Below are 12,500 nucleotides of genomic sequence, written 5' to 3'. Positions count from 1 at the left end.
CCTTGGATGGTAGTGGTCTTGCCATTTTTAGAGGTCTTTCCACTGAAACTGAAGATGTTTGACAGTGGAATAGGTTGCCTTGGATGATAGTAGTGTCTCCGACTTTGGAGGTCTTTCAATAAAAGTTGGAGGTGTATGTCAGTAGAAGAAGATGCCATGGAGAGACTACTATCATCCAAGGCAACCTATTCCACTATCAAACATCTCCAATTTCCATGGAAAGACCTCTAAAGATGGAGCGTCCACTACCAAATAGTGGACTCTCCACCTTCAGAGGTCTTTCCATGGAAGTAGTGGACTCTCCATCTTTAGAGCTCCTTCCATAGAATTTGGAGATACTTGACAGTGGAATAGGCTGCCTTGGATGATAGTAGTCTCTCTTTCTTTAGAGCTCTTTCAATAAAAGCTGGAGGTGTATGTCAGTAGAAGAAGATGCCTTTGAGAGACTACGATCATCCAAGGCAACCTATTCCACTATCAAACATCTCCAACTTCCATTGAAAGTCCTCTAAAGATGGAGAATCCACTACTTGGTAGTGGCCTCTCCATCTTTAGAGGTCCTTCAATGGAAGTTGGAGATGTTTGATAATGGAATAGGTTGCCTTGGATGATAGTAGTCTCTCAGTCTTTCGAGATCCTTCCATAGAAGTTAGAGATGTTTGACAGTAGAAGAGGTTGCTTTGGACGGTAGTGATCTTGCCATCTTTAGAGGTCCTTCTACTAAAGCTGGAGATGTCTGACAGCAGAATAGGTTACTTTGGAGGTCTTTCAATGAAAGTTGGAGATCTTTGACAGTAGAAGAGGTTGTCTTGGATGGTAGTGGTCTTTCCATCTTTAGAGGTCCTGCTATAGAAGCTGGAGATGTTTGACAGAGGAATAGGTTACCTTGGAAGGATCGACTCCCAATCCTTGGAGGTCTTTCCATGAAAGTTGGAGATCTTTGACAGTAGAAGAGGTTGCCTTGGATGGTAGTGGTCTTTCTATCTTTAAAGGTCCTTCTACTGAAGCTGGAGATGTTTGACAGTGGAATAGGTTACCTTGGAAAGGGATGGACTCTCCATCTTTGGAGGTCTTTCAATGAAAATTGGAGATCTTTGACAGTAGAAGAGTTTGCCTTGGATGGTAGTGGTCTTGCCATCTTTAGAGGTCATTCCACTGAAACTGAAGATGTTTGACAGTGGAATACGTTACCTTGGAAAACGATGGACTCTCCATCTTTGGAGGTCTTTCAATGGAAGTTGGAGGTGTATGTCAGTAGAAAAGGTTAGCCTCAGAGAGACTACTATCATCCAAGGCAACCTATTCCACTATCAAACATTTCCAACTTCCATTGAAATACTTCTAAAGATGGAGAGTCCACTATTAGTCTCTCAGTCTTTTGAGATCCTTCCATAGAAGTTGGAGACGTTTGACAGTAGAAGAGGTCCTTCTATAGAAGTTGTTAATGTTTGACAGTTAATTAAGTTGCCTTGGAAAGTGGTGGACTCTCCATCTTTGGAGGTCTTTCAATGGAAGTTGGAAGTATATGTCAGTAGAAGAGGTTGCCTTGGAGAGTTTAAGACTCCATCTCTGGGGTCCTTCAAGAGAAGTTGAATTGGTTGAGTTGGAGGTCTTGATGTAGAAGTTGGATGGACATCATTCTGGACATATTCCTTGGGCCCTCTCACATGATGTGGACTAGATGGCCCTTCTGGTCTCCCTAGCTCGGTGATTCTAGATTTCCTTAGCCAAAAGGTGTCCAAGCTTTAATCTTCTGATTGGAAGCTGAAGGCCGAGGAGCAGGAATTAGTTCAGCTATTGTCAATCATAATAATCGAACCAATCTCTTTCTTCTGCAGTGGCTCCCAAAGGCCCTAAGATTACCATGACCCCGACAAGAGCCCGAGTCGGGGACACAGTTCGGATCCTGGTGCAAGGATTTCAGGTATGTACGAGTCTCCTTCAGGGCATTTTAGCCACATCCTTTACGTCTTTTTTTGAGTCACTTAATAGCAAACCGACACATCGATAGATGAAGGCGCGGAGCTGCCAAAAACCCAAGTAGTCGCAGAATTAATTTGTTCTCTGTAACTAATTGGTCTTGCTAATATGAGAGGCTGACAAGAGAGAAAGGGAGTGAAGGAAGAAGATGAAGCAGACTTGATATCTAATGTAAACCGCAATATACTGAGAGGGAACAGCCTGGTGAGCTTTGCCAACCATAATTAATAACCAAAGTTCCAGATTAAAAACTCACCGGTGAAGCGAAGACATAGGACAGAGGTGTTTTATTCCATGTGATGCTTTCGAGCTTCTACTCCAAAAATTACAAGCATAAGGAACATGTGTTCTGTACAACAGTTTGTTTTTTTTTAGGAATCAAAGTGACATAAAATATAATTTATAGAGGGGAGGGAGAGAGGTCTGGGGGTGATGGGGAGGCCTGTGAGTTTTACGCAAGAGAGAAGACGCCGATAGTTGCCCTTGGAAAACTATATACAGTGGAGTCTCACTTATCCAACACTCACTTATCCAATGTTCTGGATTATCCAACACATTTTTGCAGTCAATGTTTTCAATATATCATAATATTTTGGTGCTAAATTCGTAAATACAGTAATTACAACATAACATTCCTGTGTATTGAACTACTTTTTCTGTCAAATTTGTTGTCTAACATGATGTTTTGGTGCTTAATTTGTAAAATAATAACCTAATCTGATGTTTAATAGGCTTTTCCTTAATCTCTCCTTATTATCCAACATATTCGCTTATCTAACGTTCTGCCGGGCCGTTGATGTTGGATAAGTGAGATTCTACTGTATCTCTAACTACTAGACATGTCCAAAAAATCGTTTTGAATCGTATATCGGATTTATTTCGGATTGTTCTCGCTTTTTGATACGCATTCCGAGACATTGTCTCACAGCGCAACCAGCAATGTAATTCGAACCATTGTTGGCCCATTCCCTAATTGTCTCTTAATGTTTCGCTAATTCCCCCCCGCAAAAAAAAAAATTAATATTTTTTTAAATATTTTTTTTAATTGTTTCTGTAACCTACCTTGAATGGGAGCTTAGCGCAGCCTAACATGGCTGCCGCTCCCCGGCCAATCAGAAGCTTCCACGATGGACGCAAAGGTGGGGGCTAGGGTCCTCTGCGTCCACGTGGAAGATTGCCATACAAGCCCGTTGTGTAGCCCGGGCAAGCCATTCTAGGCTGGGATTTGTGCGGAGAGGGTGGTGGTCTGCAAACGGAGAGCAAGCAAGCCTCTTGAGGGAGAGAGAGGGTGAAGTGGCCCGGTCTGGCTGTTCCCACAGAGGGGTTTGGAGAAAGGGTTAGGGTTTTGTTGCTGGTTCTTTCTCTTAGCAAGGGAATTTCTAGTTTCCAAAGTATCTTTGCACTCCTTGCCAGGGCATTGCTTGGCGTGGTGGTCACTGGTCCATTTCTAATTGAAGGCATTGGGTTGAGGCTTGTGGGATCACATAGCCAGAGACACCATTGATTTCCAGTGTCCTTCTTGCTCACAAATACAGCAAGGGAATTTCTAGTTTTCAAAGTATGTTTGCACAACTTGCAAATTCGATGAGGGTAGCTCAAGAAATGAGGGCGGTGGAGAGCCCTGTAAAAGTCCCGTCCACCCCCGGGTTCATTTTTTTTCCTTTTTTTTTTTTTTTGGTGATTGCGCATGCGCGTCCGCCATTTTAGAAACATTTAGAATCATTACGAATTTTCGGTAATATCCGAAATTTTGGGGTGGAAAAATCGGAAATACTCTCTATATCAAAGCGCTAGCGCCCCCTACTTTAGAAATGAGAATTGAAACATTTTTTTTCATCGATCGGACATGCCTACTAACTACAAATCGTTTTAATGAGGAGTGGGGGTAGTGGTGTTCAATAACAGGCTTGCGATGTTTTGATGGATTCGCATCACTCTCGTGTTCTTGCAGAATGAAGTCTTCCCTGAGCCCATGTTCACCTGGACCCGCGTTGGGAGCAGGCTCCTGGACGGCAGCACCGAACACGACGGCAAGGAGCTGGTCCTGGAGCGCGTGCCGGCGGAGCTCAACGGCTCCATGTACCGCTGCACTGCCCAGAATCCCCTGGGCTCCACCGACACCCACACCCGGCTGATCGTCTTTGGTGAGGACCAACTCCGTCAGTCATCCAATGCACGTCTCGTTGCCCCCTGAAAAATTGACCATTGGGCTTGCCACTCTGTATTGGTCAAGACTTTGTAAGACAACCACCAGCTAATACAGGCAGTCCTTGTGACAGCCTGTAATTCTATAATATACTAGCTGTGCCCGGCCACGCGTTGCTGTGGCGAAGTATGAGGCCCCTTCTACACAGCTGGATAAAATGCACACTGAAGTGGATTATATGGCAGTGTGGAGTCAAGATAATCCAGTTCAAAGCAGATAATATAAGATTATAAATGGGTTATACAGCTGTGTGGAAGGGCCTTGAGTCTACACTGCCATATAATCCAGTTAAAATAAGATAATCTGTATTTTATAGGCAGTGTGGAAGAGGCCTAAGTGAGGCCTAACTCTGCCTGTCCCCTGGGCTGAGTGGGTTGCTAGGAGACGAAGTAAAATAAAGTCCTAATTAGAGGGAGAGGAATAATTGTTTTTATCCAATTGCTGCCAGTTAGAAGGTAAGACGAAGGAGCTTACCTTCTAACTGGCAGCAATTGGATAAAAACAATTATTCCTCTCCCTCTAATTAGGACTTTAATTTTCTTTTCTTTTTGTTGTATCAACCTAGAGGCCTGGATGAGGGGTTGTGCTGCCAAGTTTAGTGTTTCTGGGATGTGTAGTTTTGTTGTTTTGTCCTAGGCCGAAATTTCATTACCCTTTTATATATATAGATAATATCAAAGGGTGTAATAATATAACTTGTTATGATATATATTATAATAATACCGTAATACTATAGTATCCAAGCTTTAATAAAATATAGGAGCCCCCGATGGCACACAGGTGCTGAATTTGCTGACCAAAGGTCAGTGGTTCGAGTCCAGGGAGCGAGGTAAGCTCCTGCTGTTAGCCGAAGCTATTGCCAACCTAGCCATTCGAAAATATGCAAATGTGAGTAGATCAATAGGTACCATTCCAGCAAGAAGGTAACAACACTCCATGCAGTCATGCCAGTCACATAACCTTGGAGGTGTCTATGGACAACGCAGGCTTTTCAACTTAGAAACGGAGATGAGCACCAACCCTCAGAGTCGGACACGATTAAACTTAATGTCAGGGGAAAACCTTTACCTGTAATATAACATAATATTGTATAAAGCATTTCAGCTCATCAAACAAGGATTCCCATAAGAAGAAAACAGCCAGGCTTTGAGGCTGCAAGGCTATTCACTGCTATTCCATCTGGCCAACAAAGAATTCCCATATGCCACAGCAATGCGCGGCCGGGCACAGCTAGTATATGTATATATATAGCTATATATATAAAAGAGTGATGGCATCACGGCAGCGGACAAAACAACAAAAGTAAACACCCCACAACCTCGAAAATTGACAGCACAACCCCTCATCCATGCCTCTAGGTTGATACAACAAAAAGAAAAGAAAAATAAATTCCTAATTAGAGGGAGAGGAATAATTGTTTTTATCCAATTGCTAAGCTCCGCCCACTTGGTCTCCTAGCAACCCACTCAGCCCAGTGTTAATAAAATAATGATAAAAAATAAATACAAATAATACAATAAAAAATTATAAAAAACACTAAAATAATTAATACAATAAAATACTATAACAAAAATAGTATGACTAAAAATAATACAACAAAATAATAAAATATAATAAATAAAAAAGATAAGTGACAGTAAAATTAATTTTAAAAAATACAAATAACGTCACATAAAAATTCCACAACAAGTTTTAACCGATACCACCACCACTTTGCCACAGCAACGCGTGGCCGGGCACAGCTAGTATATATATATACACACTTTGGATAGCATAGAACACCCCTGTGCGCCGTTTATCCCAGGCCACATCTTCCATTTCACATGCCACACCATTATATTTCCACCCCAGTTTCCATACCAATATCACAGCAATCCGTCTCCCACTGGCTTCTTCTGCCTGAGACCTAACACCGCTTTCTCCATTGTCTCCCCATTCCTTTCTCATTTAGAAAATCCAAATATCCCAAGAGGAGCAGAAGACTCAAACGGTAAGGAAGGAGTGGTCGTGACTGATTTTGTCTCCTCACAGATGCAAACTAGCTCCCACTCTGTATCCGTGCTTCTCAACCTGTGGGTCCCCAGGTGTTTTGGCCTACAACTCCCAAAAATCCCGGTCATCTGTTAGGATTTCTGGGAGATGAACGCCAAAACATCTGGGGACACACAGGTTGAGAACCACTGCTCTATATGAATGATTTAGTGCCTTGTTTAGCTAAAGTTGACTCTCCTTCACCGGTAATCAGGAATGGAAAAATATGCATCCTACTGTATGTAGACGATCTAGTGCTCGTCTCCCTCTCTCGGTTGGGTCTTCAAAATCTTTTGAAGGCTTTCAGCATTTATTATTTTATTGATTTACGGTATTTATAATCCACCCTTCTCACCCCGAAGGGGACTCACGGTGGATCACAATGTACCGTGTTTCCCCGAAAATAAGACAGTGTCTTATATTATTTTTTACTCCCAAAGATGCGCTAGGTCTTATTTTCAGGGGATGTCTTATTTTTCCATGAAGAATTCACATTTATTGTTGAACAAAAAAATGAACATTTATTCTATACTGTACAGTAGTTGTCATCACACACCAACATAACCAAATCAGACAAACCGTGACTTCTGTCAAGAATTTCTTGTTACTACCATTATTTCCATATACAACTGGTATGTACATTTACCAATCCTGCATGCTATGGTGTTTTGTTCGGTGGGCGCCGGTCATGCTTCCAAACAAAAACATTGCTAGGTCTTACTTTTGGGGGAGGCCTTATATTTAGCAATTCAGCAAAACCTCTACTAGGTCTTATTTTTTGGGGATGTCTTATTTTGGGGGAAACAGGGTATGTACATATACATGACAAACGTTCAATGCCATTAGACATACGACATATATAGACAGACACAGAGGCAATTTAACATTTTCCAGCTTCTGGCTCCATGAGAGTATGCTCAATTCCAGCCACAGGGGGAGCTGCTGCTTCACTATCCGCTTGTGACACCAAGTCCTTGATAGAGTACTTCCTCATTCTTACACATGCTGCTGGAAGGTTTTACGGTGTCATAAATTAGTTAGGGAGCCTCCGATGGCTCAGTGAGTTAAAGCGCTGAGCTGCTGAACTTGCAGACCAAAAGGTCCCAGGTTCAAATCCGGTGAACAGCATGAGCACCCGCTGTTAGCTCCAGCTTCTGCCAACCTAGCAGTTTGAAAACAAGCAAATGTGAGTAGATCAATAGGTACCACTCCGGCAGTCATGCCGGCCACATGACCTTGGAGGTGTCTTTGGACAACGCTGGCTCTTTGGCTTAGAACCCCCAGAATCGGACACGACTGGAATTAAAGTCAGGGGAAACCTTTACCTTTACTAAATTAGTTAAATTAGCCTCCCTGAATAAAGCAGTACCTAAATTTTCTACTTGACAGATGCAACTGTCTTTCGGACTGCATAGGTCAACATCAAGCTAGACTCATTCTGACCTGGGCTGGCTTCGAACTCATGACCAGTCAGTAGTGATAGTAGTGATACTACCCAGCTGCACCACAGCCCGGTCCAGTACCTACTTCCAAGAGGAATATTTGTCAATAAATTACTCCAAGACCAGCTCCAAGGATTTATGGATGAAGTTGATTATCTGGACCCATTTCAATCTGGCTTTAGACTGGGATATGGAATAGAAATGACTTTGGTCATCTTGGTGGATGATCTACATGGAGAGCTTGACGGGGAATGTGACCCTTTTTCAGGGCCGGCCGTAGGTAATTTTCAAGTGTAAGCAAACAGTATTTTGGCACACACACACCCCAAACCAATCCCGGTACCTCAAAGGCACCGCTAATGGATTTTGTGCCATCTCCAGTTGCTTACCTGGGTTATAGCTTCAACCACCCCTGCCCTGTTGGCTCTCCTGGACCTCTCAAATGTTGTGGTGTCCTTGGTTTTGGCTTTCAGTCTGCTGAGGTTAAATAGCTTGCCATCTGTCCGATGGATTATTTTCACTCCAGTGGCAAGCTTCCCACCAACAAGATGAAGTATCATAGCGATGAAGGTGGACAATAACGTTGGGGCAATAATAACACACCATTCTTTGATACCTGATTCCACCTTAAATTACTATTTAAGGGCAATGCGCAATTACTATAATGAAATAGTAACGGAATTTCATTACTCTCATTATAGTAACGGATTTTGCACTAATTATACTTTAGAAACACTTTAGAAACGAACGCAATGCTTTAGAAACACCTTAGAAACGAAACACAACACTTTAGAAACATGTTAGAAACAAACCGCAATACTTTAGAAACACTTTAGAAACGAAACGCAATACTCTAGAAACACGCTAGAGGCAAATCACAATACTTTAGAAACACTTTAGAAACTAAACGCAATGCTTTAGAAACACCTTAGTAACGAAACGTAATACTTTAGAAACACGTTAGAAACGAAACGCAATGCTTTAGAAACACGTTAGAAACAAAACGCAATGCTTTAGAAACACTTTAGAAACAAAACACAATACTTTAGAAACACTTTAGAAACAAACCGCAATGCTTTAGAAACACTTTTCAAACTAAACACAATACTTTAGAAACACTTTGGAAACAAAACGCAATGCTTTAGAAACACTTTTGAAACTAAACACAATACTTTAGAAACACTTTAGAAACAAAACACAATACTTTAGAAACACGCTAGAAACGGAATGCAATACTTTAGAAACACTTTAGAAACAAAACGCAATACTTTAGAAACACTTTAGAAAACAAAACGCAATGCTTTAGAAACACGTTAGAAACAAAACACAATACTTTAGAAACACGTTAGAAACGGAATGCAATACTTTAGAAACACTTTAGAAACAAAACACAATACTCTAGAAACACTTTAGAAATGAAAATGCAATACTTTAGAAACACTTTAGAAACAAAACGCAATGCTTTAGAAACATGTTAGAAACTAAACATAATACTTTAGAAACACGTTAGAAACAAAACAAAAAACAAGACACCCCAGTTTGGTAAATTTTTTAATGGTTCACACATTCCATACTCCTATAACCCCCAGTGGTGCAGTGGGTTAAACCGCTGAGCTGAAGAACTTGCTGACCGAATGGTCGGTGGTTCAAAATCCAGGGAATGGGGTGAGCTCCCGCTGTTAGCCCCAGCTTCTGCCAACCTAGAAGTTCAAAAATATGCAAATGTGAGTAGATCAATAGGTACCGTTCCGGCGGGAAGGTATGTTGATGTGTGAGAGGCTAATTGAGACTTATTCACATTTTCTGTCTCAATTCCTCTCCTTCCGAAGACCTGGCAATCTGTCCAGTCTCGCAGAAAATAAACTCTCATCAGTCAGTTGTCAGCTGAAGTCAGCGGTTGTAAAGTTATTTACAGCTCTGTACATAAGCGCAGCTAAAACACATGTCCGGCAGAATTGATGGTGACCAGTGAAGAAGCTTATCAGTAAAACTCGCCACCTCCCACATTCCATTCCCAGTGACTTATGTCCAGCTACGTTTCAATTCTTTGTGTTCTTACGACCGATTTTCCTCTGCAGGTTCAACCAGCGCCAATCCCAACCATTTCCGGATTCTTCTGGCCTTCATCTTGACAGTCACGCTGGAGATGACGTGAGAACCGTCTTTCCGGAGACTTCCGCTTTCCTCCCAATGGCTTCCTCCAAGCCCGGCTTCCACTTCTCCGTCGAGCTTTTCTTTTCGTCTTTTCTTCTTCTACTACTTCTTTCTTTCTTTCTTTCTTTCTTTTTTAAAACAAACAAACAAACAAAACCACTGACGCTTCTCGCTCTCGGTCTCTTTCTGTCCGTGTCTCGGCTTTGTTCTCCGATTTAATTAAAAACAAACCAACAAACAACGCGACAACGCCAACAGGTCGATGCAAATTCTTTGCGTTGTTTTAATTTTTTTTCGAATGGCTTGTTTCCTTTATATTCGTGAATCACTAACAGGAGCCACTCTCTCCGCCCACTACCTCTCCCTTAACCCTTTCCTACCTTTTCCTATGATTGATCAGCAACTGAACATCCTACATGTTGTGTTTTTCCTCCACCACAGTCATCCCAGTGTTTCTGACTCTCTCCAATGGTGTGGGATTTGCATGCCCCCGCCCACTGCCTCTCCCCTAACCCTTTCCTATCTTTTCCTATGATAGACAGCAAACAGAGGAGTTGATCAGCAACTGCACATCCTACATGTTGTGTTTTTCCTCCACCACAGACATCCCAGTGTTTCTGATTCTCCAATGGTGTGGGATTTGTATGACCCCACCCGCTGCCTCTCCATTAACCCTTTCCTACCCTTTCCTATGGCAGACAGCAAACAGAAGAATTGATCCGCAACTGAACATCCACCACAGACATCCCAGTGTTTCTGTCTCTCTCCAATGGTGTGGGATTTGCATGCCCCCGCCCACTGCCTCTCCCCTAACCCTTTCCTATCTTTTCCTATGATAGACAGCAAACAGAGGAGTTGATCAGCAACTGCACATCCTACATGTTGTGTTTTTCCTCCACCACAGTCATCCCAGTGTTTCTGACTCTCCAATGGTGTGGGATTTGTATGACCCCACCCACTGCCTCTCCCTTAACCCTTTCCTACCCTTTCCAATGGCAGACAGCAAACAGAGGAGTTGATCAGCAACTGGTTTGAAGTATATTGATCAGTATTGGTTTAGAGAATAATGATCAGCATTACACTGGCCTTCGCACTATGGACTCAGGCTTGGTTTGGAGTATATTGATCAGTATTGGTTGGAGTATATTGATCAGTATTGGTTTGAAGTACATTGATCAGCATTACACGGGTCTTCACACTATGGACTCGGGCTTGGTTTAGAGTATATTGATCATTATTGGTTTGGAGTATATTGAACAGTATTTTTTGGAGTATATTGATCAGCATTACACTGGCCTTCACACTATGGACTCAGGCTTTGTTTGGAGTATATTGATCAGTATTGTTTTGGATTATATTGATCAGTATTGGTTCGGAGTATATTGATCAGTATTGGTTTGGAGTATGTTGATCAGTATTGGTTTGGAGTATATTGATCAGTATTGGTTTGGAGTATATTGATCAGTATTGCTTTGGTGTATATTGATCAGTATTGGTTTGGAGTATATTGATCAGTATTGGTTTGGAGTATGTTGATCAGTATTGCTTTGGTGTATATCGATCAGTATTGGTTTGGAGTATATTGATCAGTATTGCTTTGGTGTATATTGATCAATATTGGTTTGGAGTATATTGATCAGTATTGCTTTGGTGTATATTGATCAATATTGGTTTGGAGTATATTGATCAGTATTGCTTTGGTGTATATCGATCAGTATTGGTTTGGAGTATGTTGATCAGTATCGGTTTGGTGTATATCGATCAGTATTGGTTTGGTGTATATTGATCAGTATCGGTTTGGAGTATATTGATCAGTATTGCTTTGGTGTATATTGATCAGTATCGGTTTGGAGTATATTGATCAGTATTGGTTTGGAGTATATTGACCAGTATTGGAGTATATTGATCAGTTTTGGTTTGGAGTATATCGATCAGTATTGGTTTGGAGTATATTGATCAGTATTGGTTTGGAGTATATTGACCAGTATTGGAGTATATTGATCAGTTTTGGTTTGGAGTATATCGATCACTATTGGTTTGGAGTATATGGATCAGTATTGGTTTGGAGTATATTGATCAGTGTTACATTGGCCTTTTAAGCTGCTGCATCACGTCATGGGCTCATGTTTATTCAGATAGCCAAATGAAACGGGAAAGACGGGCGGTGGGACTCAAGGCGGGAATGTCATCCAGGTCTGCTTTGTCACTTTGCGCTCGCCACAACAATAAAGGGACGGGCAGACGGGCCTCGGAGAGCAAGCCACCTGTCAGAATCATGAAGACCACGATCTTCGAGGGAGGAAGAAGACGGAGGCAGGCCTGGCAGGTGCGACGCTCTGGGAGCACATCCTCCAAATGTGCAAAGTGTTCCAGTTTTGTCGGAACGAGAGCGATTGCAATTGACAGGGAAGAAAATCCCAACAGCCCCGGCGGCCCCGAGCTTCCTCTCCAAAGCGCTCTCCGTGGACCGCCGTCAACCTTGGCAACGTCCTCCCCGGAAGATGTTTCTTCCGCGGCGTCTCTTCTCAAAAGATGCTTTGGCATCTCTTGTTCTCGCGTTCAAAAGGAGCGTCGGAGCGTAGCGATGCGAGAGACCCCAAGGGCGATCAAAGCCGACCCCGGGAGAACACAACCAAAGCCCTCCCGACAGATGGCTCTGATTCAGAAGCCCCAGAGAAGGCACGTTT

The 12,500-nt window shown here is 42.3% G+C and overlaps 1 protein-coding gene across 2 annotated transcripts in view; it reads left to right on the top strand.

Moving 5' to 3' along the window:
- The window catches only part of igsf21 (immunoglobin superfamily member 21), a 296,609-nt gene extending 286,541 nt beyond the window's left edge, over positions 1-10,068 (top strand). The window contains exons 7-10 of one of the 2 annotated variants that reach the window (XM_062965555.1): positions 1,839-1,924; positions 3,932-4,124; positions 6,138-6,176; positions 9,738-10,068. In XM_062965555.1, the coding sequence (XP_062821625.1) occupies positions 1,839-1,924; positions 3,932-4,124; positions 6,138-6,176; positions 9,738-9,814 (395 nt within the window). In that variant the 3' untranslated portion in view covers positions 9,815-10,068. The remainder of the gene's footprint in view (positions 1-1,838; positions 1,925-3,931; positions 4,125-6,137; positions 6,177-9,737) is intronic. The other variant, XM_062965556.1, reaches the window with a different exon arrangement.
- Positions 10,069-12,500: the final 2,432 nt, after the last annotated feature.

Source organism: Anolis carolinensis, unplaced genomic scaffold, assembly GCF_035594765.1.
Source record: "Anolis carolinensis isolate JA03-04 unplaced genomic scaffold, rAnoCar3.1.pri scaffold_15, whole genome shotgun sequence".
Classification (NCBI taxonomy): Eukaryota; Metazoa; Chordata; class Lepidosauria; order Squamata; family Dactyloidae; genus Anolis; species Anolis carolinensis.
The sequence above is the reverse complement of the archived record's forward strand: the minus strand, read 5'-3'. Positions and strand labels throughout refer to the sequence as shown.